Genomic DNA, 20,984 nt, shown 5'->3' with positions numbered 1-20,984 from the left:
CAATTAAGTTATAAGACTATCATGCTTAACAAAGTGATAGTAGTCTAATGCATTTTTTTTTTTCATCTTATTTTGTTGTAATTGCAAGGGTTAAATCATAAACTGTATTTATAAACTTTATATATTTAGTATGGCTTTTAAATACAACAATATAGATACACTGTGATTAATAATAGTAATATTAATTATTAATTATAATTAATAATAATAAAAATAATATTAGTATACTGATATAATAAATATTACCTTATGATTTCCAGGCAGTATTAGAGGATAATACAATTTTAAATTTATAGGTAGTGAGTGCATATATACTGATATTATAAATGATATTTTATGAAATAATGTTTATGTAATTATTATAAATTATTTATTCGGTTGGTAAATTTATTTATTTATTTTCATTTCATTAAAAGTTTTCATTATTCACATTCCATAAGTGCACAGGGAAGTACGATGACATCTTTTGTTTAAAGGTTGTTATCATAATTAATTTTCAAAATGAACTTAACAAAATTTTTATTATTTTTTAAAGGTTGTCAGGAAAAACTCTTTCGCAAAATATTTGGATATTCATTCGTTCTTTTTTTTTCGAATATTTTACATCACGAATAAGTGATAAAAAAAAAACAAAAAAAAATTGATTTTTATGTATAGGATTAAAGGCTAAAAAAATAGGATTTACATTTAATAAATAATGCATGCCATTAGAGATAAAGTGGCGAAAGAACTACCCCCAAGAGCCAAACTTTCGATGCATTTTTTCGTATCTCTGTACACCTTGTATTTTAATTTTAATTCTTATATTCCTATACATAGTCTTTTTTTAAGGAGAAACCGTATACGGTTGATACGTTCAAAGCACTTTGCTCAATCATTCTTTCGTAACATGTATGTAATAATTTTAAGAAACAATACCTAGATAATTTTATAATTATTTTAATCACAAAATTTCATATTATGTTCTTAAAACGTATCGAAGTATTTCAGAAATTTTGTTTTAAGTAAAAATTATTAGAAATTAACAACATAAGACGGAGTAACGAGTAATTAATAAACCTAATTATCAACTATAATTATTAACAGTCCATCACTGGATTTTCATAAAATTAATTTAATCAAAGAATTAACTTATAGATATTTTTCATATACTTTTTACATTAAGTAATTAAATTATTAATAAGTTATTGTAATAATAATACAATGAAAATTACTCGTGATATTTTCCCCGTCTTAATTCATTAAGAGGTCAATAATAAGTAATGTGTAAATGGAGAATGTCACAAGTGAAAGATATGATTAGTGCAATGACGCCGCAACGGCAATGAATTATTTTACAAATTACACGCAGTTATTATATCATTGTTATATTAGTTCATTCGTGGCACATTTCATTTTATGTGTGTGTTTCTACGAACGATATTCATTTCTAATAATTCTTTCACTTACGCACTCAGTTATTCACGATAAATAGTCCATTAAAACAATATCATTTTAAAATTAAATTAATAAAATTGATTCAAACGAACACGCACACACACACGCGCACACATACTCACACATACACACAAGCGCGCACGCACTTCATGTATGCATAATGTTCCGAAAAAAGATCTTTTTTTTTTCGAGCATTATCTTATATTTGCGCCGTATGGAAAAAATAGTTTAGACGGGGTTAGCCGTAAATAAATTGGAGTAATTTAAAATGACAAATTTTTTGCGCCTTGATCGATTGGTGGTTTAATTTATCAAGTTTTATCAAATATCTAGCACAGAGAAAATATCAAATAATGCGTCGCAAAATTAATTAAAATATAACATGATTTTATGCGACTTTTAATCTATCGAATTCAGAATAAAAATCTCTCACTATGAAATAACTGTAACATTGAAATATTGTAAGATCAAATTTATAATAAAATATAGTCGCTATACATAACTTTCAGATTTTAAACGCAAAAAAAAAAATATTCAATTTTACTACTCTTTAACTGCGATCTATAGAGTCAATTATTTGAGATGTATATATTTTTTATAAAACCATATAAAAAGATAAAACTTGAAAGATAAAACCATTAGTTTATATTTATGAATAAGCATAGGTGACTTTCGCTTTATTATGCTGTACGGAATAATTTATTTTCTTGTTACCATTATCTGAACAACATTCTTCCAATAATAAAATACACATTCACATTATTACATTAATTGAATTAAATGTTTTAGAGTCACTTTCAAAGACACAGACTTATTAATATTCATCTGCGACCATAATACTTTGTTTATTATATATATTATAATTATTTACAATTATTTAATTAAATTGATTAGAAAGTTTTTTTAACGCACTGTAAGTATTCACTTTTATAAAAAAAATTTTATTTATTAACAGTGACTACGTCATCGTCACTTAATTAATGTTCCCATTACTTATTTAACATAAATTTTAATCAATTCATTCTAATGATTATAAATTTGTTTTTAAAGATACAAATAAGTGATTTCGGTTTCTACTGTTTAGTTTAGTTTATTTTATTTTATTATTTATTTATTTTCTTTTTTTTTTTTTTTTGACACTGAGATCATCACACTTAGTTTCCATTGCACAAATAAACTCTATAATAAGGTTTAATTAAATGATAAGCAGATAAGAATTTATATTTTTTATTTACATTTTCGTTATTGTTATAATTTTTTTACGCACTCGCGGTCATCGTGGATGAACATCGTAATGCATATATCCAAACCCAAACCCGACTCATACAATTGACTCACTTCACGTATAGCACTATAATATTTACATCGGCTCGAGATAATTATTCGATCCTCGAGTTTAAAACGCTCCTAAAGTTCGATCAATTAATTTTAAGGCATGTATTTTTTCATTTATCGCGTATCAACGAGTCACTTATATCAATCTTCTGAATAATTGAATGGCAGTAGTGGAAAAGGTTGAGAGTGATTAATTATGTTGTTAACATATGTATATGTTATTAATTATATCTGTACAATATTTGTAATTTAATGATTACATTGATTTTCATTGGACTTAATATTTATAAAATTTTAAGTACAGTTTAAATACTTTTATTGTATTTTTATCTCGAGTACTTATATGGAAGCCGAGATAACCATTGTTAAGATGGCAACAGTGATTTTATAATTATTTTCATCAATATCCACAAGAAAATTATAATTATGTGCGTTAGGACGAGCGTTATTTTGGGGGCCGAACGGTACTCGGCGCTCGACTGGTAACCGCGGCCCCATATGTCATACAGGTTCTTCTCTTTTGAAATTTATATTTTGAGATGCACAAAAATCACGAGTAAATGGAATACAATTAAAAAGTTTACATATTTCACATTCATATACTGGTATGTTATAAAAAAGAGCAAGAAGAAGACCAAATAAACCTAATATAAGTACAAAACATATCCAAATAAGGATTATCTTTCTACGACGATCGTATTCACCAAAAGAAATAAACGGAAGGAGAGCGTAAGATGCAAAGAAACCAAAAATAAAACCGAAAAAATGAGCGTAATTATCAACCCAGGGCAAAACTCCGAGTATTAAAAATCCAACGAGGATTAAAATCAATTTAGTAAGCGCCCGACGTGGGTGTTTCAACATTGGCCAACAGTTGAGTACTTCCACGACTAATGTTGCAAGTAGAGCAAAATGAGCTCCAGCAGGACCGACCTATAAAAAAATAAATCAACAGTTATTTCTATTAATGGATATTTATAAAACAATTTCAGTTTGATTCGAATTTATGTGTTTATATAAAAATCAATTAATCTTTTTTTAGATTTTTTAGTTTAAATTAACGAGTATTTTTCATGGAAATAATTCTAAAAAATTTTTTTCTTTCAAAAATTGTAAATTGTTTGAGTGAAGAACTACAGTAGACAAGAAATTTTTTAATTTAAAAAGCTTTTCTTGTTATTTAATAAAAAAAATGATAAAAAAATAAACAAGAATCATACTGTTGTAAGTTTAAGCTCGCTAAAAGTTTTTTCTATAATAATAGCAAACCGATGTTAAGTAACGGAGTAAAAAAGACTTTAAGAAGATTAAGATAATTGTATTAGAGTTTTAAAGTTATTTTTTAACTGAGAAAGATATCAAATTAATTTATATAATAATTATTTTCTTAGAATAGTGTTAACAATGATTGTTTAATTAAAAGTTTGTTGACTTGAAAATAAATACATGCTTTTAAAACTTTTTCATCAGGTAAGTGTCTTGAGATTTTTTAGTTTTTTTTTTTTAATTTTTCTCTTTCATCTAAAAAAAACTTTATTTTAGGATTCTGTTGTTTCGAATATATTCTTATCGAAAATTTCATTTTAAGATTAACATTTCGCAGAATAACGAGTTTACATTGTTGAGAGAAAAAAAAAGTTCAATTTATTAAAATTAAAAGTGAATAAAGTAAGAATAAAAATTATGTAAAATAATTCAGTACCTCAGCTCTGTAGGGGATAAATATTGCACTTGCAAGATTACCAGCCAAAGCTCCCGTAAAATAAATCAAAGCAATTCTTAAAGATCCTGTTAATTTTTCGAGGTCCCTCATCAAATAATATTGAACAAATAACGTAATAGCAAGATGAAGAATTCTGTAAATAACAAATTATTATTTGAATAACATTTATAAAATTTTAAAAATAACTTTTTTTTATTTGGTTGAAAATTTGCGTAAATGTACCCTGCATGAAGGAATGTTGTAGTAAATAATCGGTAGAATTGATCTGGCCATTCAGGGTGCAAAAATGGTATCATTCCACAAACATCATGAAGGCATTCAACTTGTGAACAAAGAGACGCTTCTTCATGGAAATATCCATGTACAAAATCACAATATTCTTTGGTCGTTATCCTACACATTCCGTGGATACCAATGCAACAGGGATGTCCAATAACTTCGCATACCATATGTTCAGCCATTTTATCCTTATACCGACCAACCGGAAAGTTGTTGTTGTTGCTTTGAGCATGACCATTGTTACTTCTAAAACATACCATTGTAGATTGGTATGAAATTTTATATTTATTTTTTTATTTTGTACATTTTATGTTATAACTAACCGAAATCGCTGACTAAATGGATTCGTTTTGCGACATATTGGCCATTTAGTGATATCATCAGGCCATTCGTAAGGCGCTATACTAGCAGGAGCATCACAAAATTTAGGATCTAAACCACACACAGATCCACTTATTCGACCACCAGGTCCATTATCACCAGGACCCCATTTTTTCCATGTTGATATTGTGTTCTAAAAAATTATCGATTATTATTACTTTAATACTTTGACAAAAAAAAAAAAAAAAAAAAATAATTTGAATAGTCTAGTTGAAAATCATTTTAGTTGTGGTCAAATTTACATTATTTACCGTTATCGTAGATCTCACTCCCCGGATCAGTTGGTGTGCATGAGAAAATATCTTATTATAATAAATCATACATACACGAAAATAAGCAAAAGCTTCATTTAATTTTTAGTTAAAATTGTCATGTAGCGTCATAAAATTAAATCTGATAATTGACACACTTACAAGTGAGAAGAAAATTATTATGAAGCTTATATTTTTAAAGCAACTTCAAGACCATATGATTTCAATTAATTTTAATCTTTAATCAGTTAAGTATGATTTTAAAAAAGTTAAATCTTTATTTAGCTTAAAAAAATATAGTTAAAATCCTAACTGTCATCTCTAAAAAAATAACTTTTAATTGAACTTAAATTTAAAAGCTGGAATCAATTTTTTTTTAATTTCATCAATATACATACAAAAATACGAATTTCTGCTAATCAATAATACAAATGACATTAAAGTTAGCTGTCACTTGACAATTTTTCAATTTTTTTTAACTAATAAATTTGCTCCAAAAAATTATTTTTAAAAAATTGCATTTGTAATTTTTAAAATTTCTAAATGTCAATTTTTTTTGCCATAATTTATTTGTTACAAAAATTCTTAAAATTATCAACTATCTGCTAAGTTAATTTTCATATAATGCAAACATTAATGCAAACATTTGATATCTGATATAACCGCAAAAATGTATAAAAGAAACAAACAATACTTTTTGATTATTGAAGAACAATAAACTTTTTTTCTGTTATACATGTATTATAGAAAAATTCTGAAGGATTTATATGATCTAGACAAAATAAACATTTGTAATATCAAAAAACTCACTGAACAGTCGGCTTTACTCGATTGCACACATCCTGAGTCATCATTCCTGATGCAACATGCTGTATCTCTTTCTCGTTCCCGCCATACATCGATTTCCTTAAGAATTTTCATATCACGTCTCATACAAGGTGCAAATTTAGCACCTAAATGAATGAGGTCAGCTGCTCTCGGACCGATCCAAAAGTTTGCAGGCTCTTGATAGTCTACTTGTTGCAAAGATAGACTTGTCACGAGGACCTATAGAAAATTTATTTATAATTAAATAAACATATCTGTTACTTGTAATTTATAAGTTGTGTGATTTTCTATTAAGTATGTTTATATGTCCAGTACTTTATTTTTCATATAATTTTTTATTCTTTTATAATTTTAGTTATTGTATTTTCAAGTTATGTGATTTTCCATGAAAATGAATAATACAAAAGAAGTAAAGTATAATTTATAAGAAAAATATTAAAAAAATTGTGAACTTGAAAAAATGTGATAGTTAAAAAAAAAATCTAAATTTTATTTTCATGGGAGAAAATATTGTGGATACTTCTTTTAAATAATAACTTAAAATAGTATTAAAATTTAATAACAATTGTAAACAACATTGTTGAATGTGATCATAAAATATATTACCATCACTCGTCTTTTTATCTAGTAACATTAATTATTTAAGAAAATAACTTACAAGACCTGATCGATGATTCAAATCAATACCAATAGGTCCAAATCCATAACACGCCAGTGAAATAATAAGTACAAGAACTTGAACGGTTGTAATCCAGTAAGTGAAGTAAGGTCTATGATCTTCAATGTCATCTAATTGCTTTTTTACTTGTGGTTTGTGAGCAACACTTTTACGAAATGATCGACTATAAAAATCAATTTATTTGAATATTATTTTAATGAAGTATTTAATTAATTATTAAACAAATAATTTTAATCAATAAGAAAATGTGTTTCTTTTTTTTTTCTAAACATTCTGTTAATTCAATAACATTTGATTTCGTAAGATTGAATTATAATTTATGCATGTAGTATTTGTCATAAAGTGTCTTCATATTCTAGTGATAAATAAAATGAACTATAATGGTAACTTACCCAAAAAATCTTCCAACAATACCCATTCCATATTGACGTCTGTTGCTGTTATCAAAAACACGATCAATAGTATTAGGTGATATTCTTGTTCTTCCAGTTGTTATTTCTCTTCTGAGAACAAGACCATCATCCTGCTGGTGACTAAGTGTAGTTGACTCTTGATCGCTCCTTCTGGCATCGTTTCGTGATCTGCGCCAACTCGTCGTTCTGTAAATACTTTCTCATTAAATAGACATGATTTAACACGACAAGCTACCGCCTTTTTTGGCAAATTCAAAATTCATGTTTACCGAGTTCATTAGTTATTCATCAGTCATTTACATTGGGTAACATATACATTCATATTTAATATAAAAATAATAATAAATAAATATTCTATTAATTGATGCAGTCAAAATATTAGATATAATAATTTACCTTGATGTATAATGATCTTTTGGTGGTGTCACTGCAAGTCGTCTCGTCTGTGATTGTGCCCCATCTAATACTGACTTTTCTTCTTTTTGAGACGTGTATCTATTAAATGAAATTCAACGATCAACAATCAAAAATTTGTTTCATTTTCTTCAAGCAATAACTAAAAAATGGAAGTATTCAATTCGATCACGATAAAAAAAAAATACACCGTTTTCTGTATTAGCCACAAATCTAATAAAAAATCTACATTCATATTAAGTTAAAATCATGCAATTGAAATATGTTACCGATAACAATATTTTTTATTAGTTTATACTATAAATATATCAGAGCACTTTATTTGAAATTGACAGAAAAAAATTTATGAAAATTGTAACAAATTTCTGTTATAAGAAAAATGATCATGTTTAAATTTGCGCATGTGTCAAGCTTTCTTGGAGAAATGGTGAAAGTTTGAGCTTTCTATTGCAGATGTAGCAAAAAATATGCATATCTTAGAAGGAAAATGTTTCATGTCAATTTACGCTTAGAAATACATATGCATGCAAATTAAATGATCTACTATAACTTTTTCTTTTTAAAGCAACAAATTAAGAGAATAAATGAAGCCCAAGCTTTAAAATATTTATTTCTTCATACCTCCCAAGCTCATCCATAACATCCGACCGATCTGAGATCCGTTCATTTTTATCAATAGGTTTATTGCTCAAAGACGTAATTTCGTCAGTTTTCATATTAGATGCTCCGGCTTGATCTATTGGAATCTGTGATTGTTGATGCGTTGATATTGTTGGAGATGGTGTGAATTTTTGGAAGAATGCTTCTTCTTCTTCATTGACGCCATTTTCTCCTTTGCTTACGCTTTCTGTATCTGGAGCTCCAGTCTCAGAAATGGAAATTACACTGGGTGGGAAGCTTCGGGATTCAGGCCGAGATTCCGATTTTTCTTGGGGTCGTTGTCTTGTTAATGTCTGCAATAAATTAAAACGATATATTAGTTAGAAGTGAACTGCTTTTAAAATATAGAAAGATGAGTTGTTATATTATTAAATCTAATAGAAAGAAAGATATCTTGCAAAGCAAAAAATTTTTTCGTTAAAAAAAAAATATAACTTATAATGTTTTTTTAAAAATTATTCAAACTCTGGAAATGATATTATTAATTTTATGAAAAAATACATTTGCTTGAATATTTATAATACATTTTACGTAGATTGAGATGAATGTGAGGCTTACAAATATATGGGATAGTAATAAATACAGGAAAAAATATTCTTTGACCCGTGAATAAAAGAAGGTTCAGTGTAAAGAGCAGATAAAATTTTACTATCGGCTATTATTCTTGCTAAAGCTTCTATCGGAGGTAACTAAAAAATAGAGCTGGCTTATGATGATATTCAAACTTTATTTTTAATATTAGTAAGATTTTTCGTCACATATAAAAGCTTATATTATAAATATTTTAAATAAAAATAAGCTAGCTGTTTTTTTTTCTGAAAAAAAATATTAATTTATGAATTCGCAATAAAAATGGTTCTAAATTAGAGTTATTGAGATGTAAATAAATTTCAAGGATGATGAAATTTATATTGACATTCTGATAAATTCTAATAATCAAAATTTAACCCTTACGGGAGGAAATTTTTAATTAAGAAGAAAATCTCTGATACTCTAAAGTGGAACGAATAAAGTAATCTTTGGTTGTTTTATGTTGGGACTAATCCCACAGGTCTACAAAATAAAAAAAGTTACATGTGCTCGAGGTCAGAGCGTATGGTTCTAATGTATTTTTTTTTTTCCTGGAACACGAATCTATGACTCAAATTATGACCTAATAATTTTGTTCATTTGATGATAATATCTTGCGAATGATTGTTGTTGTTTCTAGACACTTAAAGTTTCTAGACACTTATAGTAACATAATCGATACTGAAGAAAAAAGTAGTTTAATTAACACAAAAACGCAAACACATACACATGTGGCGGGAGTTAAAAATTTTTCAACCGTGAAAATCATTCTGAAAACTTTGACTGACTTAAATCAAGCAATAAGTTGTTAAACCAAATAAAGTAGACCATTTTTTTTTTTTTGTGACACTTAACAGTGATCCACAAGCGTACCGACATCCTATTGTCCCTGAAATTGTCTTTTAAATTGCTTGAAGTTCGGTAAAATTATCCTTGTTCACAGCTGAAATCTGGTTAATTTATCAGAAACTGATCTGGATAAGAACTGAGAAAAGGCTGATTTGAGCGAATTTTTTTTCTCTAATTAAAATTCTTAAAATACTCCTCCTTTATCTAGAGCTTTTACAAATTTCAAAAATATATCATGAGTTTCATAAAAGATACTTATTAAACGAATGTTCTGGTAAAAGTGATACAAAACTTCTAAAATTCTAGTTGTCTCATAAATTCAAAATTTATAAATATTAGATGCGTAATAAAACTAAATGGAGGACAACTAAAAATTACAAATAAATTCGTCTCTAACGGAAAAAGAAAAATTTGCATAGATTTTAAGAATACTACCTGCTATAATTTAAATATACAAGATAATAAAAATAATTTTCTTGTTGTTTGAGTAAACTATTGTTTATGAAAACGTCACAATATTTTTTTTTTTTTTTTTTCAATAACTCATAATTATAATTTTTCAATAAAAAAAATTAATGAGGAAAAGTACAACCAGTAATTAATATTTTAAATTATAACTAATATTTTACTTTGTTAGCTTAGAACTTAGAAATTATAGAATAAATCATTGTAAAAAGGCATTAAACTTACAATAATTAACAGAAAGAAGCAAATAAAGAGCTTTTAATAGAGAATTAGTAAAAGAAATTTTTCCATATATGAGGACTCTTTGAAACTCAGAAACAAGAGGCATATGCTTTAAAATATTTTCTTTGATGTTTTACATTTTTTTTTCAACTGCAGCTTGCTGAAAATAACGTAAAGAATTTGAAATTTTTTTTTTTTATTGTTATACGTTTTATTTTTTCAGTAAAAATATATGAAACTTTACGTACGATTAAGTACTCGAACTTTTACATCGCTAGTACGAATGTATAATTAGAAAGAAATCAAACTGAATTTACTTACTTCAACCATATAATGAAGACCTGACAATGTCATATGTACAACGGAATCTTTCCTTCTAATTGGTTGCTGCCATCTTCGTAAAACAACATCCTAAGAAGAAAAAAAAATTATTTTTTCTTTTTTTTAAATTGAATGATTGTTTTATATGAGCTATAATATTAAATAGATTTCCATATTTCTATGAACCATTATTAGTCTATTGACTGTAATTATAGTACTTAAATCGATGTATACTTGGTAATTAATAGATACTCATGAAATTTATTTGACAAATACTTTAAAAAAAAATAAATAAAATGCCCAAGAGAAAAAATATTATAAAACTCATGAAACCTAGTTAAATTAATGTAGATAACATTTTTTCAATGATTAAATCTACCATGAATTTAAAAAATTATATTTATTACTATATTAAGATCCTTTTTAAATTTTCAATTTATTTACAAGTTATTTTTCTTTGTAGGATTTATTTGAATAAACTTAGAACACCGTCGTTTTGTATAAGTATATTTTTTTTAGCTTTACTGAGATCTATATATACGAGTTTTTATAGCTTTTAATCATAAAAAAAATTTTAAGCAGATAATCGAAGTCCTGTCTATCTTTCAAGTAAACTCGAGGATAATTGATCAATTCGATAATTGCGATAAATACCGTAAATTTTTATCGATAAAACATTGTAAGTATATTAAAGTAAAGTGAATCCTTGATAGAGTGTAGGAAAAAAAACCATGTTCCACCGCCGCCTCGTGACCTTGCTACCGCAGCAAATTTAAATTATTGTGCACCATGGGCAGATTTGCCCATGCCCCTATTATTGATAGACAAGTTCAAATGAGTGTCAGGTTTCGTGGTTTTTGTGGTTTGGCACCCACATGTAATGGAACATTGGATACCAGCATTAATACAATTGTCGTTTTGTAAGTATATTTATGAGACTAAATCTTAACTCTTTTGGGACTTAGGTGCATGATTTGATTTAATTTATTGTTAATAAAAAGCAAAATTTTGATAATAAATAAGAATAATTGCATTTTGTTGACGCACCTCTGGTATTTCTGTTGAATCAGGAACATCTCTTGTGATATCTGGGTCTGGTGGTTTATGCTCTGGATTCAGAGCTCCATATTTTCTTGAAGCCATACGTCGGCGACGATCGAACCATCGTTGTTTCTCGAGTGCTTCCGTTTCCTCGTCGACTCCAAAAAATGTAGCAGTTTCCTTCTTTATGTAACTGCAAAAAACAAATAAAAAGCAAAAAGATGTAATGGTTATATAATATTTCATAGAGCTTGAAGATTTTTTTTAGATAAATATGATAAATATGTATATTTCATATCTCACGTTAATAAGTTTATATACTAATAGCAATTTTAAGATGTAGTAGTTGAAGTGAAATCAAATTTATTAAATATTTTACAAAATAAAATATTTAAAAAATTTTTGTAAAACAAATTCCGTGACTCGTTACGCAAAGCATTAAAGACTACTTTACGATCGAAAAATTATTTTAGCCTCTTCACCACAACTACTTTCATTGTCATACTTTCGTTAGCTCATAAAATTAGAATAATTTAGCCAAGATTGATTCTGTAAATTCCTTATTTGATTCAGTGAGATAGAAACTAAAAATAACTGAGAAATAAACAAAAAAAAAATTTTCCCGTCAGCAATATAAAAATGCATGAAACTCGAAAACATGATAACTTAGAATAAACTTTCATTACTTAAGTTTTTTTTTTTTATAATCTTGCTACCGATTTGTTGCAAAAAGGACAATCTTTATCACTAGGGATAGATTGATACATTTGTTTTTTTTACGTCAGATTTTATCGAAAATTTTCAGAATTTGAATTTACGATACTTGTGCTGGGATATAAACGAGTAACGAAAAACGATAATAGGTTTCCCTCTCTTTTTAAGTCGAATGTAAGAAGCTCAAATTTATAGGAGTTATCCTGTACACTCCTTGTAAATATTAAGTGTTACGTAAGAAAATACTTTTTAGTGTAAATATAAAACCAGAAAAATTCAATGATTTTATATATTATATACATTATAATAATCTTAATTAGACATACTTGCGAATAGCTTCAGTGCGACTCATATTTCTTCGAAGTTTTGGTCGTTGACTTGTTGACGTTGCAGAAGTGCTCACTGAAGTACTTGATTGAATAGCAGGATGAGGACCAGCAGGTGCTGAAACGCTTCTAGTAATAGCTATGTCCGATGTACTTATGGTTGAGGCGGTAGTTGCTGAAGGCACCGATGGTAAAATTGTCAGAACTGTTGATGTAGGGTTATCTGAACTCCCCATAGCACTACTTCCGCCAACGGCATACATACTAATATTTTGAGCATTTTCAGCATCACCACCAGAAGACGATATTGTTGATGTGCCAGTTGTCCCTGAATTTGGAGATTGTTGCCTAGAATACAATAATCATATAAATACGATTTATCGTTATTAAATCAATATATTTTTTAAATTTCACAGACTTTTCAATGAAAAATAATCAATTAATTATTTGAGTATCTTCTTAGTTAAAAACTAAAATTTCTTGTAGTTATTGGTAAGACCAATAATGATAGTAAACAACATACACGGAAAGAACAAGATGACACTGGATATCATCCCAGATTATACTGAGTAAAAAAAAAGTCCAGATAGTAGCTAGTATAATCCAGATATCACGCAGTATAATCTGGATTATACTACTACTATCTAAAATTTTTTTTTACTACAGATATCACTGAGTATAATCTGGGATGATATCCAGTAATATCTTGAACCAATGTTACCGTCTATCTTAATCCAAGAGAAAGAAATTCTTGGGCGAAGTTGTAGATATCTTATTTTCAAACAACCAAGTTTCTTAATTCGAGAATCAATTTCTTAAGTTAAGAGAATTAAATTACTTAAAACAAGAATGACATTTTGAAGAAAAAGTTTTTCTTGAATCAAGTCATTTTTTTACCAGTGTACAAACACTATTTGTCTGCGATGCGTAGTTTTGGCTGCAAAGTGAAATATACGGACACAAACCTCAATTTATGTATAGATATGTAAATAAACGTCTATACTTTGATTTGTAAAAAAATTTTTGAAAGAATTAGGCGTAACATAAATAAATCTACTTATTATTCAAACAAATCTTTTAAAACTTACAGCTTTTATTGAAGCTAAACAAGAGTTAATCCTACCACGAACTTTTTTTTCAACTATCAGAGTGAATTTACATAAATTTTTAAAACAATAGTTTTTTTTTTTTATAATTTACTCAATTGATTTCTACAAAATCTATTGGGATGTCAACCGTTTTTTAGGATCAGCTTAAATTTTTTAATCATAATTTGATATAAATATTCTTCAAGTTTTATCGATAACTATAAAAAAATCAAATACGATGAATAAACATTTTTGAAAAATATTTTTTTCTTGTTTGAAATAAAGTGCGAGAAGTGTACCATGTTTATTTAACCTGTCTCTATTAGAAGAAACTAGTCGACCTGTGCAAATTTTTTAGACAATGCCATGATTAAAAACGGATGTTCATTTCATAATATGGAAATTAGACTGATATTTATTACTGCTGTTGAAAAAAAAAATCTTTTAAGAATAAATATTTGCATTTACTCATTTCCACATTAAAATATCATTATTCGTTTTGGCATCACGATACTGTGCGGAATATTATAGTGATTACGTTAATTAAATACGTTTATCATTGGCGCACTTATTTTACTCGTTGAGCCAACACAGTCGTAATCAAAATACCCATCCACTCAGTTACAATTTTATTTTCAACAGATGACGTTACATTTTTATATTTTTTTTTTTTTCATAAATTTCGTCGATAATAGAAAAAATAAGCTGTAATCAATTATTTGAAGTTTATAGTAAAGAGATTTAGACTCGCCACAAAAAAACACTCTTAAGACGCACACAGAAAGAAAAATTTCTTGACGGGAAAACAATATTCTTGGCTCAAGAAAATTTTTGGGTGCCTGAAGGAAGACCGAAGTTGTGTTGGCCGAAGTAAAAATTTTTCTTGAAATTCTATTCTTGGTGGAAGTAATTTTTTCTTAATTCAAATTATCATAAATACTTGATACAATAAATTTTTATATTCGATCAAGATTTTTAGATACTTTAGGGAAGTAGTGCCACCTACTTCAGCTGAGAAAAAAATTTTATCACCTTGAGAAAATTTTTCTCTTGAATATTTGATACCCATTTTATATTGTTTTAGTATGCAATTATACATATTGAATGAAAAAAAATGATTTCATATTATTTGATCTTTCCATTTGATATGTTAATCAATAAAAATATTATTGAAAATTTATTCTCAAGAAATTTAATTTTTTGGAGCAAAGACTAAATTTTCTCAAAACAAGAAAATTTTCTTGACTTCAATAAATTTTCTGGGATCAATACGTATTTCTTAAAGCAAGGGAATTAATTTGTTGGAATAAGTGAAATTTCTTGGGTCAAAAAAAAAATTTGTTTTCGCTCATGCATGATGATTATCAAATCATTTATTACTTCAATATAACTTACATTCGGCTATGCTTTTTGTTTCAGAAACTGTGATATTTCACTAAATTTGGTAAGATTCTATTTTACTTGCACTGACTTCGTCATAATTTATAGAAAATATATTTGCTTTAAGTTATGAATATTATTATATGGGGAGAAATCGGATATTGTATAATTTCCGGTTAGACGAGTTGACTACTACCAACTACAAATTCATATGGAATACTTCAAGTTATACCAATAATTTCTAATTTGACATGTTTATGGACAATTTTCATAACTATGTTTGTAAATTTTGAACTTGAAGACATGGTGAGGAAAATATTTCCAAGTTATTATGATTCAAAAATGTTATTTGGAAAATTAATATCATCAAACTATTGAAATTATTAAGCTCACAAACTTCTAAAAATGTAAAATTTTTATTTAATAACCAATTATTTCTGAAACTAATTAATGAATCGGACCAACTTTTATTTTGAGATGTTTTTTTTTTCCTCAAACTATAAGTGATTCACGTCCACACAAATTATTAAAATAAAAATTGCAAAATAGTGAAATAAAGAAAACACATCAGTTATGTAACATTTGTAAAGCAGTGTATACTCAAATAAACAAAGTTCTCTGTGATATTAACGAGCTAGACAATTGACCCGCATAATCTCACTTGAAGAGAGGAGTAACAAGACTTCATAGAAATTTAAGTTTGTTCATTAAAGCTTGAACTTTACTATTTTATACATAACGTTACGATTAAAAAAAAAATAAGTAAATGTGCCAACATCCAATTATTTTACTTAAAACAGTGTAAATAATTAAAGTCAGAGATCAAAGAAATGATGTCTACTGTAATAAAGCTTACGGTTTCTAAAAAACCCTACATGAAAAAAAAAATTAAAATTGTTACATCGTAATTCAGGACTAGACTTTCAATATCTTCATTTTTATAATATTGAATTTTTTGATTTTTTCGTATTTTCTTTTTTTTTTTTTTTTAATTAATCATTTAATAACTTGTTGTTAATAAAATCATTATTTATTTTAACATTGTTATTTAAATTTGTTAAACACATATTAATGTGATCATAATAAAAGTTATATTTTACTTTTCTTATCTAAAATTTCATTATCTTTTTAATGTCTCGCTAAGGAAATTGGAAAGTTTACTTTAAGAATTTATTATTCATTACAAATTTTAAGCCGTATCAAAGCGTATTTTTGGGTGTAATTATAAATTAAGCTATTTAATTAAATGCGAGTCATTTTGCAGGAAATTACTCGCATTAACTCTATTTATAAATTGTAAACATAATCTTGTGACTTCGCGATTCAGCAAGAGAAACATTAGCTACTAAGAATACAATATTTGCATTTGCTGATATATGATAATTAAACTTCAAAAGTCGCTTTAAGGTAGTTGGGTCGTGCAAGACATATTCCAAGAAAAATATGAAATTTTTTTATCGAAAGATAAATATACTAATAATTCACCACCAGAATTATTAAAATTTCAGATCAATTTACCACACCGTTTTTGAATAATTAATTTTAGAAATTGCATCTTTTACACGTAGAGGTAAAGAAAGATGATAGAGTTAGTGTCAAATCTTTCGTACTACTCGAGTGATCCAAATAAATTTCATACTAACTTTACCATCTTTCTATCCCTCTACGTGTAAAAGATGCAATTTCGAAAATTAATTATTCAAAGACACCGTGGTAAATTGATCTGAAATTTTGGTAGTGAATTATTAATATATTTATCTTTCGAGATTACGATGTTATATAAATTTACTTTGTAATATTTAACAGATAGCAACATAAAATCAAGAATAAAAGTTTCTTTGATGAATGGCCAAATAATTTAAATGGTATATTACACCATAAGGAAGGGGCCGAGGTCAATAAACGTGTGATCTAAGCCATTTCTTTACTCCCCCAGGTGTGTAATATACTATTTATATAACCTGCATTGAAAATGTGAGTTTCAATGCCTGTTGAGCTAACCGAAACTAGACAATATCAGACCAATGCGACTGTTGCCGGGCAGGAATCAATCATTTTTTCCCGGCGGGCAGAAAATGATGATTTTCTGCCCGTAAAATGGAGTTGCAGTTTTATTTTCAATCCTATCATAATATCTTTTATTTATTTTATACCTTTATAATTGTCATTTTAACCGTTTACTGTACTGACATTTTATAATTCTGTTACTAAGCATAAATAAGAATGACAAAAAAAAAACTATTCAATTTACGAACAATGTTTAATAAAAAATAAACCATTACTTTTTTGAATTGTAGTTTTTAAATTTCTCAACAAGTTTTATATTTATAAATTTTCTTTAAAAGCTTTCAAAAGTTTTTTTAAGAAGCTTATTTTCTATAGGAATTTTATCAAATTCGAATTGATCCTTTTATAAATGTAAACAATTTACAACCGTAATAATAAATAACACGACTTGTTAATTTGATGTACCAATTAGTGAATACTATAGAAGAGATATGTCTGACGCGCGTGGCACGTAATGTAAAATATGCGCATCTACATTTATTAATATAATTGTAGATATAGCTTCAGGGAATGAGAATCATTCCAAAGGCAATGAAAGGATTTGGGGGAGGATAGAAAAAATGTAGTATATTTATCGAATGGATATGGAGACATGGGTTTATTGACAATTAACTTGGCCGTTAAAATTTAAATAAGCTAAAATTGACATCAAACCGTCAAATTTATAACTTGTACGAATTATTACATTCATGCGATAATATACATTGAATAGATGTTTTAATTACTGAAAATCAGAAGGATTGCAAATCGATTTTTAATTAAAGAGATAGTCATAATAACTGTTGCAGTCATAATTACAATACGTGAATTGAATTAAAGGGATTATGCGTAATAAAAATTTCCATAAATACGAAATTTTTCGATTTTGCTTGTATCTTGCAATCATTCGAAAATTGTTTAAAAATTTCTAGTTATTCTGATGAATGATTTCTCAAAATATCCTTGAAACTTATTTTTCAACTCAAGAAATTTTTAAAGACAGGAGAAAACTATTTTCATCTTAATCAAAATTCTCATAACATCAAAATGTTAATTTAGTTATTAAAAATGGCCAAAAAAGTTTAATTATTCTAAAATCTATGTTTTATATTAATTTATTTGAATATAAAATATAAAGCTTTTTTTTTGTTTTTCATTTTTTTTTATACATGTAAACGTTTGAAAACAGTTAAAATCTATAGATAAGAGTTATAAGTCAGCTAATTAAAATAAATAATCGCAGTAACGTTTTTTGTATCTAAACATTTAATTGGCGTGGCATTTGCATTTATTGAAAAATCGTATCACCCTTTCTCTCGAAATAACGGGGACAGTTATTAGATTAGCGCTATACAACGTTGCAATCTAATTGCATTACCCGATTGGACGAACACAGTTCATTGTTTGACAACCTTCACAATACATGAATTCATAACAATGCAATCATCTCATCGCATTTATTGATTGATTTTGAATATTATATTGAGTAAACGATTTTACTTTTAGTCTCGTTTAATATTATTGACAACTAGAAATATATTACAATTAAGTTAATATAAAAACCTTGTTCTATTTAAACAATGGTAGTAAAACCATGAAAGCTCAAAATTTACTAAGATTATTAGTCGCTTTCATTTTCATAGTATTCTTACAAGTTTTTAGGTAAATTTCATAGAAATTTATCTATTGCTTTGGTCTTTATGTCAGAATTTACTTAAAATTTTGTCATATTACCTTTATAACAATTAAGTAGGGTTCGAAAAAAGCATATATACATATGTGGAATATAACGCTAATACTGTGTCCACCATAGTGCCTATAATTATAAACGTATCATAATAATAATGTTTCCCCATCAGATGATTATTTTGAAAGAGTCCGAAGATGAATAAATTCGGACTGTTATTCTAGAAATAGTGGCCAATAAACATTTTTAAAATATAAAAAATCGTCATTTTTGTGACTATATTTGTTAATAACTTTTAACTCAAGAAAGATATCTCATTTTTTGAAACACCACTGTAGATCTGATGAAATGCCGTTTAATTTGACCTATTACACTCTTTTTAATAATTTTTCATTATTTTGTGAAGTTTAATAGTCAAGTTAAACTAATTTCAGATAACGAGTCATATGACGAGACTGATAAATGTGATAATTTATATAAAACAGAACGGATCTTCATAAAACTAAGCATGCTTACTCTTCAGACAATTATCTCGAACGAGTTCAAAGACGAATGAAATCGGATAATTATTCTAAAACTAGTGATCATTCAAAATTTTTAGAATGTAAAAAATCGCCATTTCTGTAACTATTTGTTAATATTTTTCGACTGAAGAGAGATATTTATTTTCAAAAACACTGCTTGAAAGCTGATGACATGCCGTTTGATTTGACCTATAACACTCTGACTTTTTAAGAATTTTTACCTTGTATTTGGGTCATTCCATGTCGAATCGACCAATAGTTAAAATTGACCTCTTTCGATTTGGAAAAATTTAGGTCAGAAATTTTCTTTTATTTTATAACGAAGTTCTGCCAAAAGAAAAACAATAAAAAATTTTTTTCAAAAGGTATGCAAATTCAAAGCTCCACGATTTTTTCAGTTTTTCAACTTTATTTTTTTAAATATCTCAAACGCTATTATAGATGCAGGAATGGCCTTTCGTTTGTTTGAAGGAGGACACTTGAAAATATTGAAGAAAAATTAGAAAAACGATTGACCCTAGAGGCCATCCCTGCAAATAATTGGCAGCATTTGATAAAGTTTTTCGAATCCTATTGTTTACTTTTAAACGCAAATTAATCAGACCCAAAATTTTGGAGAAATTTGAAAAACACACTTTTTCCGAATTTTGTCGACAACGACAACTCACGAACCAATCAAACGATTTTGATGTTCTTGGAGAAGATCGTTGTGGTTTTTTAAACTCGTATAGTTATTTCATTACATATCAAAAACAATCCGTAAAGGAATGTCGGAGTTACGTAAAACCAATAACTTCCTGAATTTAAGGAATTTTTTATTTTTCTCAGTAGGAAGTTAAAAATTGAACCAAAAATTTAATGTCGATCGTTATTTTTGACGATTTTGAAAAGTTAAAAATTTGATTAATTTGTCAGTTTTCAAAATTTTTTTCCAAACATTTTTTTTTTTCAATAGTTCCATGTGTTCTCTTTCAAACTAACAAAAGGCTATTCCTGTATCTATAACATCGTTCGAGATATTTAAAATAACTTGCAAATCGTTTGACCGCGCAGGCCAACCCTAGAACTTCCTGCTAAGTTTGAATTTGAAGCACCTTAAAATGTGTTTTTGGTTGATATTTCAGTTTTTAAAGCTCAAGAACAGTTTCTTAAATTTTGAGCTCGAAGAGCTCAAAATGTATTTATTACACAATTATAACTCTTGACCATGTCGTTCAATTTTCTTTTTTAATAAAGCATTCGAAGCAGTTTTTTAATCACAAAAAATTTATACAAGGTATTATGATTTTTCCGCACGCTTTTAAGTTATTTTTAAAAAACATAAAAATGCACATTTTTTTTTTAATTTCTA

General features: G+C 27.1%; 1 protein-coding gene across 3 annotated transcripts in view; it reads right to left on the bottom strand.

The window, feature by feature from the left end:
- Positions 1-2,648: 2,648 nt before the first annotated feature.
- Positions 2,649-20,984, bottom strand: part of Rho-5 (rhomboid-5) — a 44,625-nt gene continuing 26,289 nt past the window's right edge. For 2 of the 3 annotated variants that reach the window (XM_074249611.1, XM_074249607.1), the window contains exons 3-15: positions 12,909-13,256; positions 11,875-12,061; positions 10,828-10,917; positions 8,362-8,693; positions 7,723-7,821; positions 7,306-7,512; positions 6,893-7,076; positions 6,217-6,453; positions 5,407-5,433; positions 5,098-5,288; positions 4,718-5,020; positions 4,475-4,628; positions 2,649-3,705 (exon numbers count right to left, since the gene is read on the bottom strand). In XM_074249611.1, coding sequence (XP_074105712.1) covers positions 3,274-3,705; positions 4,475-4,628; positions 4,718-5,020; positions 5,098-5,288; positions 5,407-5,433; positions 6,217-6,453; positions 6,893-7,076; positions 7,306-7,512; positions 7,723-7,821; positions 8,362-8,693; positions 10,828-10,917; positions 11,875-12,061; positions 12,909-13,256 — 2,791 coding nt within the window. In that variant the 3' untranslated portion in view covers positions 2,649-3,273. The remainder of the gene's footprint in view (positions 3,706-4,474; positions 4,629-4,717; positions 5,021-5,097; positions 5,289-5,406; positions 5,434-6,216; positions 6,454-6,892; positions 7,077-7,305; positions 7,513-7,722; positions 7,822-8,361; positions 8,694-10,827; positions 10,918-11,874; positions 12,062-12,908; positions 13,257-20,984) is intronic. The other variant, XM_074249619.1, reaches the window with a different exon arrangement.

Source organism: Cotesia typhae, unplaced genomic scaffold (genome assembly GCF_013202065.1).
Source record: "Cotesia typhae breed Kobodo isofemale line unplaced genomic scaffold, CoteBio_Ctyphae contig_119, whole genome shotgun sequence".
NCBI lineage: Eukaryota > Metazoa > Arthropoda > Insecta > Hymenoptera > Braconidae > Cotesia > Cotesia typhae.
Note: the sequence above shows the minus strand (reverse complement) of the source record. Positions and strands in the feature narration are given on the sequence as shown.